General features: G+C 37.7%; 1 protein-coding gene across 1 annotated transcript; it reads right to left on the bottom strand.

The window, feature by feature from the left end:
• Positions 1–1,643: 1,643 nt before the first annotated feature.
• Positions 1,644–14,027, bottom strand: LOC131632818 (uncharacterized). The gene is made up of 3 exons (XM_058903547.1): positions 13,736–14,027; positions 13,117–13,404; positions 1,644–3,017 (listed from the first exon to the last, which is right to left on the bottom strand). The coding sequence occupies exons 1-3, from the start codon at positions 13,889–13,891 to the stop codon at positions 1,881–1,883; spliced, it is 1,581 nt and encodes a 526-aa protein (XP_058759530.1). The 5' UTR covers positions 13,892–14,027; the 3' UTR covers positions 1,644–1,880.
• Between the last annotated feature and the right edge of the window lie 1,365 nt (positions 14,028–15,392).

The following is a 15,392-nucleotide window of genomic DNA, read 5'->3' as shown; positions in this document are numbered from 1 at the left end:
CACTACATTGCTGTTGTAATATCTTAGTGAGATTTAAGCTTAAACTTAAGAGAAATCACAGTTGTGATAATAGCTTTATAAGAAGCATTGTAACTCTTAGAATTTGTTTACATTAAGTTGTAAGAACTAGAGTGATCAGGTTGTTGATCAGTATACTCTAGAAAGTCTTAGAGGGTATCTAAGCAGATTGTTCCTAGAGTGATCAGGTTGTGATCAGTATACTCTAGAAGACTTAGAAGTTGTCTAAGTGGAAAACCATTGTAATTTAGTGTGATTAGTGGATTAAATCCTCAGGTGAGGTAAATCACTCCAAGGGGGTGGACTGGAGTAGTTTAGTTAACAATGAACCAGGATAAAAATCATTGTGCAAATTGTTTTTATCTTACAAATTTTAAAGCTACACTTATTCAAACCCCCCCTTTCTAAGTGTTTTTCTATTCTTCATATTGGTGTTACAAATGACCAGACACAAACAAAGATTAAACAACAAGAACACAAACATAGCATAAACAACAACCACACATAACAACAAACACTGACAGAAATTAACAACATTAAAACAACCATAATTTCACGATATCACAACCATCAAGATGATGTCATCTGTGTCATGCATCATGGTTATGATATCAACGTCGTTCTTTACTTCAACCCTCCAATGTTCGGTTTTCCCGTGATAATTGACGTCCTCGTTATCTGCCTCTGGATTCGTCTGATGCTTTCACTAGGTTCGTACTCCCCGTCTAACCAACGCAACAACGACCTCTTCAGATGTTCCATGGAATGAATGTTTCAAGATTTCATTTTAATCGGAGGTTTCACAACTGAGTAAAACACATGACCATCTCTCTCTTATAAATCAGCAAATTCGCCATGACGAGAAAAATCGAAGGGAATGTGAGAAAACGGAGGGAAAAAGGTGTGCAAAATGAAGGGGATTAGAAGTATATTTATAGAAAATACCCTATCATATAGGAGTCACCTCATATGGCTTTTATATACAAAATATGTACATAGGCACCACCACCATGCAGACCTTAATTTGGGTTGCACTAAGGCGCCACATGGGGTGGCGCAAACACAAAAAAAAAAATAACCTATGCACCATGGGGTGGCGCCTATGTGTAGGGCTCCTCCCAAACCTAATTACCCAAATAATTTTTCTAAAAAAGTGGTTTTTTTTGTAATTTTTTTAAAAAAGTTATTTAAATTTTTTTTTCTTCAAAACAAAATCATAACTAATTATTATTATTTCGTTTAATTATTTTTAACATAGTCATTTGATAAAAAATATCTTTCTATTATTATACTTTTTCGTTTTAATATTTATTTAATTAATAATATTTATTATATATTAATGTTTTATAATAAATTAACCATAAATTTATAATAAACCGTGCTTGTCTAATCATACATTAAAGCAACACAAACAAATATTTGAATAAAAAATCAAATTCACATCAAATTTGCACTTTTTATTAATTCTTTTAACTTTTTTTTCTTTGTAATAAATAATTCAGTGAAATTTTGGCAAAATCACAATTAATACTACTTATCACAATTAATACTACTTTAAACTTGGAAAACAACCGTTTAAAATAAACAAATTTTCTTCATAAAAATGACACTTTAACAAAAGGAGGGAGTAATAATTATAATAATTTCCATATGCCTGTTTAAAATAGAAATAAAAATAAATAAATAATAGAAATGAACAAGTAAAAGGATATAATCTGGAAAAGTACTAGACATCTGAGACATTTTTACATACGATGATCAGCGGTATCCACTACATAAAACTTTTATTCCATGCATAATAAAACACGCAATTGAGTTTTAACAGTCAAGGACGTTCCCCGGACAACAAGTTAAGTTGTTGTTCACCCTGACCATCCTCTTTGGGGGCCAACAGAGCTATGCACATTCAACCTGTCAAGAACAGAATTGAAATCTATGGTTTGTCCACTTTCCTCCATCCTTTGTATCACACTCGCCACATGGTCACCCCTGAATCCCATGTTCACCAATTTCTCAATCAACTCATTGTAAGGATGGTTGCGCACAAACTGTGACTGGTTAGGATTTCGAACCATGAGATTAGGGTTCTGAAGGGAAGCACTTGTTGGAGGATATCCAGATTGAGCAAAATGTGAGGGTTGAGATGGTGGATGATGTGTCCTTCCACCCTCACCACCATCATACATTATATATGCATTACCAGGAGGAGGGGGGAGTGTCTGGTGTGTCCCGCTAGCTCCATACACGTCACCTGGTTGTGAAGGAAATGAACTCTTGATTTGCTGGGGTGGGGGTTGCTGAGGAACTGTTCTACCAGTTCCACCATATCCATATTGCATGGAATCAGCACGGCTGGATCCAGGTTGCGGAACCCCTGAATATGACATTTGCATGGGCATGCTGGTTGGCTGTGTATCTGTGGATGATGGATTAGATACTTGGCTTGACTGATATGGAGGATACACAGTTGATGAGGGGGGTCTCATTTGAGGTTGCATTGAGGGTTGTTGACCCTGCTGAGGCCATTGCTGCGGCTGCTGATACTGAGAAAATTGTTGCACAGGTGTGGGAGGATTTACTTGAGATGGTGTTGGTTGTGGAGCCACCCGGGACATGTCTTGTAGTTGGGGGGTTCGGTATTGTTGATCAGAAGGCATATACTGATTCTGGGGGAGCTGAGACGCTGCAGGAGCAGGCGGCATGTAATAAGCAGGTTGTTGAGTGGGTTGATTCACATTTGGTGGTGGAGCTTGGGCCGGGGGTCCTGCAGGCAGCTGCTGAGGAGCAATTTGATGAGGCAGGGCAAGAGCTAACTGATGGTTGTTCGCATCAGATGCATTATCAGTTTTTTTAGGATCTGCAGGTGAGGATCTGTCCTCATTGGACTGTGAATGGCTTGAGGAAGATGATTCCTTCTGAGCAAGTTGAAGCTTGGCTAGTTCTTTCTGAGTCTCAGCTAACTCTTGCTTGTCTCTTAAAATTTGTACTGACCGGTGAACCTACACAAGGAACAATGAAAAAATGAGGCTGGAACAAAAGCAAGAAAAAAAACAGATTACTCTATCAGTAAACTATGCATAAAAACAAAGTTAGAAATTAACAACCTTGATATACAAAGCATGTTAAAAATTTGTGGATCAAGAAAAGATTTGAGTTCTCACATTAACAAATAATGATTTCTAATTGGGGAGGACTAAAAGAAAGCTTCTATTAAATTTTTTTCAAGCATGCACGAGTACTTTCAGTTTATTGATGACTTTGACATGTGAAAAGCCATGAATAGCCCTATATCACATGGAGAATAACATAATAATAGACATGGACAATTAACAATAAACACTAGTAAAATCCATTAGAAAGGATTTAGATCAAAATGGCCTCTCTGAAAAAACTGGTTTTTTATTCACAAAATACAGCAGAATCATCTAATCCATATTGACACTGGTAAAAGCAAGGTTGTCAAGATCTCGATCTATATCTTAAATATAACGATTCTGCGATCTCACTAACCCCCAATAATCCAGATATTAAGTAGAAGTGTAGAACCGAGTATGATCGTTGCATAATCGTAAACAACTTGTGAGAAATCGCAACATCATTGATTCTGTATAAAGTATTTGAAAAATGGTAGCAACGTATTAAAACACAATCATACATGTCCAAAGAATATGAAAAGGGGTCATTTTCCCACTAATAGACATGCCTACCAAACTATTGTGTAGAAATAAGATATATAGTATTACTTTACGTTTTAGTAGGATGTTATGATTTTTGTTGCGATATTGTTACATACTCCCGATCTTGCAAAAATAATTGGGTAGGATCTTCCGACCTTATGAGATTAACAAGTCCTAGCATTCCTGCATCAATTATAATTTTATATCACATGAATGGCCCTATATCACATGGAGAATAACGTAATAAACTTAATTCATAATGTCACTTCTTCACCTTCCTCGTCTCATTCAATTGAACCACAACTGTCCAACTGATCTTCCAATTCCACAACCCAAATCTCTACATCAATCTTCTCATCCCTCCTCCATACAATTATCCAACCCACCTTCTCCCAACTCTACAACACAATCATCTCACACTTCATCTTCAAATCATCATTCTCTAACACAATCCTCATTTAGTTCTACAACACAATCATCTCACACTTCATCTTCAAATCATCATTCTCTAACACAATCCTCATTTAGTTCTACTCATTCTCCATCCATGTCTTCATCACACTCCCTAGATTCTAACCATACTCCCATCACCTCAATTAACTCGCAAGATTCTGATGCCTCATCTAATATCCAACCAACATCTAGTTCAGAATTTGAGCTTTTACCTTTTCTTCATCCCAATAATACTCATCCCAAGGCCACAAGAAGAAAATGTGGTATTGTGCAGCCAAGACTTCATCCCACTCTACTACTTATTGAGGTAGAACCAACCTCCTACAAAGTTGCTCTTCAATGCCCTCACTGGCTTGCTGCTATGACTATTGAGCATGAGGCTCTGCCCAACAACCACACCTGGACCTTAACTACTCTGCCTCCCAAAAGACAGTCGCAAAAAACAGTTTATTGGGTGCTGTTAAGAGTTCCACATCGGACAATATCTGGCCTAAACATGTGCTTATAAGTGGGGGTAATCCTCACCCTACTAGCCGGTTTTGTAGGGTTGAGTTAGGCCAAATCACATTTCTTAACAGGTGGTATTGTGCAGCCAAGACTTCATCCCACTCTACTACTTATTGAGGTAGAACCAACCTCCTACAAAGTTGCTCTTCAATGCCCTCACTGGCTTGCTGCTATGACTATTGAGCATGAGGCTCTGCCCAACAACCACACCTGGACCTTAACTACTCTGCCTCCCAAAAGACAGTCGCAAAAAACAGTTTATTGGGTGCTGTTAAGAGTTCCACATCGGACAATATCTGGCCTAAACATGTGCTTATAAGTGGGCTTATAAGTGGGGGTAATCCTCACCCTACTAGCCGGTTTTGTAGGGTTGAGTTAGGCCAAATCACATTTCTTAACAGGTGCAAATGGGTCTATAGGGTCAAACAAAATCCTAATGGCACTTTGAACAAATACAAAGCCAAGTGGCAAGTGGCAAAGGGGTCCAGTCAGGGTTATACTCACTATAGCTATATCCAAAAGATGGGTCATCCCTCAGTTAGATGTTAATAATGCCTTCCTCAATGGAATCCTTGAGGAAGAGGTTTATATGAACCAACCACCAAGATTTAAACATGCTGGCAAACCATTAGTATGCAAACACATCAAGGCCATTTATGACTTGAAACAGAGCCTTGTTTGAAGCTCAATTGTGCCCTTAAGAGCTTTGGTTTTATTTCCAGCAAATGTGATCCATCACTGTTCACATTAATTACTCAAACTAACACTATTGTGAATCACATTAATTACTCAAACTAACACTATTGTGAAGCTGCTTTATGTTGATGACATAATTGTCACTGATAGCTCTCAACCTCGCATCAAAGCACTCATAAACAAACTCAATGATTAATTCGCTCTTAAGCAATTGGAAAATCTTGAGTACTCCTTAAGGATAGAGGTCAGCCAACACCCTGATGGATCTTTATTTCTCTCTCAAACCAAATACCTAAGGGACTTACTAAAACAAATTTGTCAAAAGCAAAAGGACTGCCAACTCCAATGATCTCAAGCTTGAAATTCTCAAGGCATGGCTCTTACTATCACAGTGATCCAAATTTCTACAAGTCCATAGTAGGAGCTCTGCAGTATGCCACAATTACAAGGCCTGAAATTAGCTTTGCAGTGAACAAAGCTCGTCAGTTCTTGTCTCAACCTCTAGAAGGTCAGGACTGCAGTAAAAAGAATCCTTTGATACTTAAGAGCAGTGGCAGATCCAGAGATTTTTTCTGATGGGGGTGAAAAATAGTAGAGTAAATTTTTTAATTCAAAAAAGAGTTTTAATATTATAACTTTAAGATATAAAGTTTAAATTTATCAATACTGATCGTAAAATTACTACAAATGTCACTTTAATTAATAAATAAATATTGAAATAAACAACATAAATAAGTATATATCTGTTTACTATTTGAAAAAGAGAAGAGAGTAATTACTTAAAAAAAGTGAAAATATAAAAATTAAAAAAGTAAAATATAAATTAAATAATATTAAGAACATTCTCTTTGACACATAAATTTTAATAAACTCCCTTTTATTAGTTAAAATTTATATGAAATTCATCATATAATTTGAATCTCGTATAAATTAAGAGGAGCCCCATAACTTATAATAAATAAAAAATATGTTTCGTTAGATAGTGATAGAGTTTGGTAAATTGGAGAGAATTGAAAGAAACTCTCATTGTATTGAATGAATTAACAATGATACAAGGGGCTGCTATATATGGCAAAGCAAGCCTAACAAACTAGCTGAGTCAGTGTAACAAACTGACAGCTCAGCATAATAGAATAGAAAGATAATACAAAGGCATATATTATAAACTACTCTATTAGTCCCCCTTAGAAGCTGCTGGTGGGTTTGTCAAACTAGTCTTGTCCAACACAATAGAAAGATAATACAAAGGCATATATTATAAACTACTCTATTAGTCCCCCTTAGAAGCTGCTGGTGGGCTTGTCAAACTAGTCTTGTCCAACACACGCAGTTTAGAACGAAGGGGCACAAACTTGGCAGCAGACAAGGGCATGGTGAGAATGTCAGCCCATTGGTCTTGGGCTGGAACATGAGCAACAGACAGGCTATTGCTAAGCACTTTCTCTCGCAGAAAGAAAATATCCAGTTCCATATGCTTAGTTCTGTTGTGGAGAATAGGATTATGAGTCAGAGTGACAGTGCTCAAATTATCACACAAGATCCTAGGCACTTGAGAGGAACAGTGGAGTTCCTTAAGCAAAGACTGAATCCAAATGAGTTCAGCAGCTAACTGAGCCATATTGCGATATTCTGCTTCAGCACTGGACCTTGCAACAAGCTGTTGCTTCTTGGACCACCATGAAACAGCATTGGGACCAAGGTATATACTGGCACCTGAAGTGGACCTTCTGTCATCAGCGTCTGATGCCCAATCTGCATCACAGAACCCTAACAGTTGCATAGGTTGCTGAAGAGAAGCAGGTTGAATAAGGAGGCCATGGTGTAAAGTACCACTTAAGTACCTCAAGATTCTCTTGACAGCCTTCCAATGATCCTCTAAAGGATTGGACAGAAATTGACAGACTTTGTTGACAGAGAATGAGATCTCAGGCCTAGTCAAAGTAGCATATTGCAGGGCACCAACAACAGACCTAAATTGAGTAGGATCATCAACAGCAGACCCAACTTTAGACAATTTGCTGCTGGAGACCATGGGAGTGGGCATGCCATTAGCATTCAGCATATTAAGTTTGGAAAGTAAGTCTGAGATGTACTTGGTTTGAGAAAGGAGAGAGCCATTGGAAAGATGGGTGACTTGAATGCCCAAGAAATAATCAAGTTGTCCCAGCTGTTTGAGGGAGAATTTATCATTGAGATGCTTGATTAAGGAGGCTATAAATTGAGCAGAACTGCCTGTGATGATGATGTCATCAACATAGACCAGAATCATAATCTGAAGCTTACCTTGATGCAGCAAGAAAAGACTAGGATCACATCTACTAGCCTGAAAACCAAGCTGAACCAAGGCACTCTTGAGTTTATCAAACCAGGCCCTAGGAGCCAGTTTTAAACCATAAATGGCCTTGTTCAATTTGCAAACCAGAGTCCTGTCAGCTGCCTCAAAACCAGGAGGCTGTTGCATAAAAATTTCCTCTTCAAGAATGTCATTGAGAAAGGCATTGTTGACACCAATTTGCTGCAAGTTCCATTTATTTGTAACTGCAATAGAGAGAACAATTCTGACAGTTACAGGTTTGATAACAGGGGAAAAGGTCTCTTGAAAATCACTGTCAGCCTTTTGATGGAACCCTTTAGCCACCAATCTGGGCTTGTATCTGTTTATGGAACCATCAGGATTGTCCTTTGTTCTGAAAACCCACTTACAGCCAATAGGTTTCCTTCCAATAGGAGCTTTCACCAAAGTCCAGGTCTGATTTCTCAGCAGTGCCTGATACTCTTCCTTCATAGCCTGAAACCAATTAGGAGCAGCCAAGGCTTGCTCAACAGATGTTGGTTCTATGTGAGCTAATAACAGGGTAGGGTGAAGTCTAGGAAGTGATGCCTCTTTTGGCTCTAGTCTGCATAGGGTGGATATTTTGGGGATGAATGAAAGGTAAACTTGTGTTGGCAGAGCTGTGACTAGAACTAGGACTGTGATTAGGGTTAGGACCAACTGAAGGAGAGGAATTTGGAGAAGAGGAAGGGGAGAGGGTGCTAGCTTCAGCTGGGTCAGAGAGAATTAGAGCAGGAGAGGAAGAAGGAGAAGTGGCAGTGGGAATGGCAGTAAGGGGTTGAGGGACAGGCTGCTGATTGGAAGACAAGGAAAGCTGACTAGATGAAAAGGAGTGGTCAGAATGAACAGCAGAATCAGAGGAGGGAGACCTAGGAGTGACACTAGGACTGCCAGGTTGAGGAGGGGAAGAATTGGAGGAAGAGGAAGGAAGATGAGATGGACTGGCAGCAGAGGAAAAGGAGACAGGAGGGACAGATTGAAAACTGGGAGAAAGGGAGAAAGAGGATGCTGATTTGGAAGGAGAGGGGAATAAAGTGGAATAAGAAAAATTAGCCTCATGGAAAACAACATCCTTAGAAATATAGATATGGCCATCTGAAGCAAGGCATTTATAGCCTTTATGAGAGGTGGAATACCCAAGAAATATGCATTGTTGAGATCTATAGGCTAGCTTATGAGTGTTATAGGGACGAAGGAAGGGATAACAAGCACATCCAAAGACTTTAAGAGTGGAGTAATCAGGAGGTTTGTGAAGCAATTTGAAATAAGGTGAGACATTGTCAAGAGTAGGAGTGGGAATTCTGTTTATGAGATATGCAGCTGTAACAAAAGCATGATCCCAGAATTTTAAAGGGAGAGTGGAAAGAGCAAGATGAGTGAGACCAGTCTCAACAATGTGCCTATGCTTGCGTTCAACAAGACCATTTTGGTGATGTGTATGAGGACAAGTGAACCTATGAACAATCCCTAGATCTGTGAGATGCTTAGTGAGAGGCCTAAACTCTCCTCCCCCATCAGTTTGGACACATTTTATAGGACAGTTGAATTGAAGTTCTACCATTTTCTTAAACTGAAGAAACTGGACCATGGTGTCAGACTTAAGTTTGAGAGGAAAAACCCAAACAAACCTAGAGAAGGCATCAACACATGTTAGAAAATAGGTATAGCCACTAGATGACTGCATAGGGGCAGGGCCCCAGAGATCACACACAACCAGTTTAAATGGGTGAGAATAGACAGTGGCAGACAAGGAAGATGGAAGTCTATGGGACTTACCAATGCAGCAAGCATGACACAACTCTGCAGGTGGTTTGGGAGGAATAGACAGTTTACACAGTTTAAAAACTTCAGTAAGAGCATGATGATTAGGGTGTCCCAATCTAGTATGCCATAGAACATACTTATTTGTTGCTATAGATGCTGAATTATTAGAGTGTGGTGATGATAAAACAGTGCTAGTAGTGGCAGAATTTAGAGAAGGACTGAAAAAAGAACTTGTAGTATTATTATTGAAAGATTCATTACAATGAGACAGATGATTTGTAGTATTACTATTAAAGGACTCAGTACATTGAGACATAGAATTTGTCATACAGTGTGAAGTATTACAACTGCTTGTTGCAGGAGAACTATAACTAGTACTACAAGTATGAAGAGACTTGGACAGTTGAGGAGCAGCAGGATTGGGAAACTTATAGAGGCCATCAGCACCAACAAGACCACTGAGTAAAACTTCAAAAGTAGCCTGAGATTTGACAACACAGAATTTAGGGTGAAATTCAAAAAACACATTATTATCTAGAGCAAATTTGCTCACACTCATAAGATTTTTAGTAATGTGAGGGACATGTAAGAGATTCCTAAAGGTAAGAGATAGGTGAGGTTTGTGAGGTAAGGGAAAGGACATAGAACCAACAGAGTTGATAGACAAACCTTGGCCGTTACCTATGAAGACTTGTTCAGTTCCAGGCACAGAAGCAGAGTCAGACACATTAGAGGCCTCAGGAGTAACATGATGAGAAGCTCCTGAGTCAGGATACCACCATTGATTGGAGCTACTAGCTTCAGTACCTGCATAAAAGGCCTGTGGTGCTGAGGATCTAGGAGGTGCAGCTCTGGGAGAAGCATACGCAAACTGCACTGGATAAACAGCACGAGGAGCCACAAGGAAAGGATTGAAGGGAGCTCTTTGCTGTGGATAACCAGCACCACTAGAATTGGTATAACGATAGTAGCATACTGAAGCATCATGACCAGGTTTGTGACAAATCTGACAAGTTGATTTGCCAAAACGACCTCCACCACGGCCAAAACAACCACCGCCACGGCCAGAGCGACCACCACGTGCGCCATAGGCATGATTTTCAGCATTAGCAATGACGTGACTCGTTCCTTGAGGAAACGCCTCAGTCACGGCTTGATCGGAGGCGACCGGAGCAGGTGAAGGTGTCGCCTGAGTGAGATTTACCATCGTCGACTCTGTAATCGCAGCTTTGCGATGTTTCTCCAGACGCGACTCATGAGCGAGCAAAGATGACTCCAATTCTTCCAAGGAACTTAACTCATCCTTACCGTTAACAACGGCGACAATAGAATCATAATCCTCAGGGAGCGAATCAAGAACGATCTCAATTAGGTTACGAAGAGGAACAGGATCACCGATCGGGGTCAGCGACTCACTGATCTCACGTGTACGAATCATAAGTTCTTCAATCGTTAGGGATCCCTTCGTAAGGCGACGGAGCTCCGATTGGAGCTGACGAGCTTTGGTGGAGAGAAGAGTGTCAAAGTAACGGTGGACTTCCGTCCAAACTTGCCACGTGTGCTTACACTCAACAAGCTTTGGAAGAAGCGCATTGGAGATAGTAGAAAGAAGCCAGGTGCAGATGAGAGCATCCTGTTGCTCCCACTTAAGAAACGCACTGTGAGATGCAGGATCTGAAGGAGACGGTGGCGGAATCACCGGAACTGTAAAAAACCGTTGAAGACGATGGCCACGAACAGCGCCGTCGATTTGCTGCTTCCACTGTTTGAAATTCTTGTCATCAAGCTTAACATAAATTAGGTGAGATAGCTTCACCTGAGAAGAAGGAAACAGAGGCTCCATGGATCGAGAAAAAAAAACTTAAGCTCTAGATACAATGATAGAGTTTGGTAAATTGGAGAGAATTGAAAGAAACTCTCATTGTATTGAATGAATTAACAATGATACAAGGGGCTGCTATATATGGCAAAGCAAGCCTAACAAACTAGCTGATTCAGTGTAACAAACTGACAGCTCAGCATAATAGAATAGAAAGATAATACAAAGGCATATATTATAAACTACTCTATTAGATAGTAATGAAAAAATAGCAAATATAAGATTTTGTTTTACAAATTATAAAGAAAAATAAATTAATAAAATTTTATAAAATAAAAAAGATTTAGACAGTAGGATAGGATTTAATATTAGTGGCACAACAAATAGTGTGAGAGAGTGAAGAAAACATAGAAAATTTGTGGGGGCAAACTTCTCCAAACTTTGTATAGAGAAAAAAAAAATAGCATTATCAAAATAAGATAAAACTAGTTGTGGGGGCTTAAGCCCCCTTTTGGTTGTATTTGCATCCGCCCCTGCTTAAGAGGATCCCTACACCATGGTTTGTTGCTTAAACCAGCATCCATTCTCATGCCTCTCTCTATCAAAGCATTCTCAAATGTTGACTGGGGTTCAGATCTAGATGATAGAAAATCTACCTCTGGATCATGCATTTATCTAGGCCCTAATCTGGTTTCCTGGTGGTCCAAGAAGCAATCCTTGTTGCAAGGTCTAGCACAGAGGCAGAGTACAAAAGTCTTGCTAATACTGCCTCAGAAGTCCTATGGATCGAGTCCTTCCCCTCAAAGAACTTCAGTTCCTTGCACCACTCCCATCCTGTTTTGTGACAACCTAAGCACAGTGACTCTCACACCCAGTCCTTCATGCCAAGACTAAGCATATGGAATTGGATATTTTCTTTCTCGGGGAAAAAGTGATTAGTAAAAACCTAAGGGTTCTCCATATTCCTGCTAAAATCAATATGCATACATACTAACCAAACCACCCTCTCCTATAAGATTTATACATCTCAGAGACAAGCTCCAAGTCACAAGTCAACTTTCTCTTAAGAGATGACCCTACTTTTGAAGGGAAACTAATAGAGTATAGAGTAATAAGAACTTGTGTCATGTGTAACTAAATGAGATAATTATTCCTTTATAATAACTAATGTGCTGAGTTAGCATCAGTTAGTTATACTATATAAACTCTATCAAGAGTTAATTGTAACTAATTTATATCATAGTTGAAATTCAGTTAGAACAAAAAAACATAAGGGATTCAATCCTCTTTCTCTTCTTCTCTCTTTTACAAATAAGATTTTTTTGGTGCATTACGGTGCTTGGACTTTAAGAAAGAGAGACTAAGATTTAAGCTATTTGGGTTTTAAGATCTCGGTCCTCCCAATATGGGTTCAATTAACAGAAAATATTATTAATACAAAACTAGCTGTTTAATTTTCTATAGATCAATTTGAGATCAATTTGGTCCTCCAAATATTTAAAGTGGTTAAAAATGCCTCTTCCATCAAGCCCTGTGAGACACCAATTTGAATCATTTCGAAGTAATTATTTTTTATCACAAATCATTGAGAGATCAAATTGGCATCAATTGGGTAATTTGACGACTAAAATGGTACTTTGGTCTAAAGAATAATTTCTATGATATCCTTATTTTTAGAAAACTTACAATATTTTGTGTGCATACCTATACTGATATGGGTACAAATCTGTCTTTATGCAACATAGAGCTATAGCAAGCTATAAAGAATATATCAAAACAAGTAAAACCATCGAGTATAAATTGAATGCTAATATGCCATTAAAGTATTACCAAATGAAGTTGAAACTTACTTCCTGAAGATGCTTTTCAAGAGATTTGAGCTTTGAATCTTGCTCCCCATGGTCACGATTTAAATCAGATCTCATTTCTCCAATAGATTTGTCAAGATTGTAGCAATATAACTCCAACTGTGATAGCCTTGAACTAATTCCCTCGAGAAATCGCATGAGATTGTCCGCATATTTCTTCATGCTATTCTCAACAGTTGCAATCACGTCTAGGCTTAAAGAATCTTCAGGTGGATTATAGGCAGTAGCAGGAAAAACGGATGTCCTTGCTATCCTTGATTTGTGAAAATCCTGCCAAACAGTATGGTGTGTTGATATTTTTTTTAAAAAAAATTGCAAGATAGATGTAAAATTTATATGATAGACTCCTAATAATCACAATTACGAGTATATATTTACATTGTAAAAATACGACAAAATTGAGAATGGTTAGGAAAACACATAATAAAGTTGTATCGTGTATGCAAAAACAAATGACCTAGAAAGAAGCATTTAAACTAAATACACACGAATCTCAAACAAATAATAATTATAATTCCTAAAAATGGTAAATTTTATAAACCCTAACCCCTTTTCGTTTTAGTGAGTCAACGCCTGAAACGGGGAAAAAAATCTAAAATACCTTGGTTGAATTAGGGGCGATTGCAGGATCGTTGTGATTGCCATTGGAATTGGAATCCCTGTTGGAAAAGTCTTCGTAGGAGCATAAGATGTCATCAGAAGCAAAATCAAAGCCTTTAGAAGCGGGGTTACTGCGACCAGACGATCCAGAAGCCATGGACGGAGCTTGAAGATGCGAAAGAAGAATTCAGTGATGAGAGAGAGAGAGAGAGAGAGAGAGAGAGGTAGATGTTTTCCTACTTTCTTTTCTTCTCTGGCGTTACTTAGCTTTTCCTCAAAACCGACTACCGGTGCCTAAGATAAATAAATAAATAAATAAATAAATATCTATTTTCACCCATGACGTCGGTTTGAAAAAACCCTCTTAAAAAAAATTGTAATAATTATCTCAATAAATTTTAAAAGTTTTAATTTGTATTTTTAATAGGCCACATCATCAAAAAGTCTAGATTTTTTTTAACTTTTTCATAAATTGTTATTCCACCTCATATATTCACCCAATATAATAACCTTAATACCCTTACTTCCTATATTCATTAAAACCCACAATTTTTTGTGTCCACTACTAAAAATATGACATTTGCTTAAAGGATTTTACATCAGGTATTAAAATATATGATGTGAAAAATATTTGAAAAAAGTTTTTACATCAGGTATTTTTTTCCAATGATATAAAAAATATACTAGTAGAAGACCCGTGCTCCCGCACGGGTTATTATAAAATTACTAATAACTATAAATATTTAAAAATAAATATATAGCAAATCACCAACATGATAAATTTAATATATCAAATAATTATAAATATTTAAAAATATTTTTATTAATTAAAAAAAATATTATGGTGGTAGTGACCCGTGAAGAATGAAAAAATAAACATGAATTATATGTTGATGGAATGTATCCATTAAATGATATTAAATTACAAACTTTTGTGATAGTATATTTTTAATTAGTTGGAGTGTAGATAGGAGATAAAAAAAGTAATAGAATGCATACAAATAAAATAAATAGCTCTGTCATATTTTGAAGAAAAAAAAAACAAACAAATTTCAAACTTAGGAGAGAAAATGAATTTTAATTTTTAAAATCAATCCAACTTGTAAGAGAGAGATAATATTAAATTGTTTTGTTCATATAAGTAAACATAATGTAATTGCATTGATAAGTGTAAAGGAAAAAATTATTAATTAAAGGCCAGGAGAAATATGAGAGATATTATTACCTATGACTAATAATTAAAGTTAATTATGTAGGAGAGATAGGAGAGATAGTTGTTACACTATCTTAGAATCTAGGCTAGTTAGATTTTTTTTTTTTTTTGTTTATCACCACCGGTATAGTCCGGTTCGGGGGATCAGCTCTGGCATCAAGTGGGTCAAGCCCCCTCCCGATCGCAGTTGCGGGGGATCAAACCGTGGTTCTCCCTACCAAGTCCAGCGCCAATCACCACTGGACCAACTTATATCTGACTTTTTCTACATCATTGAAGGCTGAATATTGAATAATGAAAAGGAAAGACATTACATTAGTCACTCATTAATTTTTTTGATTTAAACACATCATCCTCTCCTTCTTGAAGAATCACTTACCGAGTCATTTCATGCAACTCAATATGAACTGAATCCTATTGCAGTAGTAGCAATGAATACCATACA

This window comes from Vicia villosa, unplaced genomic scaffold (assembly GCF_029867415.1).
Source record: "Vicia villosa cultivar HV-30 ecotype Madison, WI unplaced genomic scaffold, Vvil1.0 ctg.001024F_1_1, whole genome shotgun sequence".
Classification (NCBI taxonomy): domain Eukaryota; kingdom Viridiplantae; phylum Streptophyta; class Magnoliopsida; order Fabales; family Fabaceae; genus Vicia; species Vicia villosa.
The sequence above is the reverse complement of the archived record's forward strand: the minus strand, read 5'-3'. Positions and strand labels throughout refer to the sequence as shown.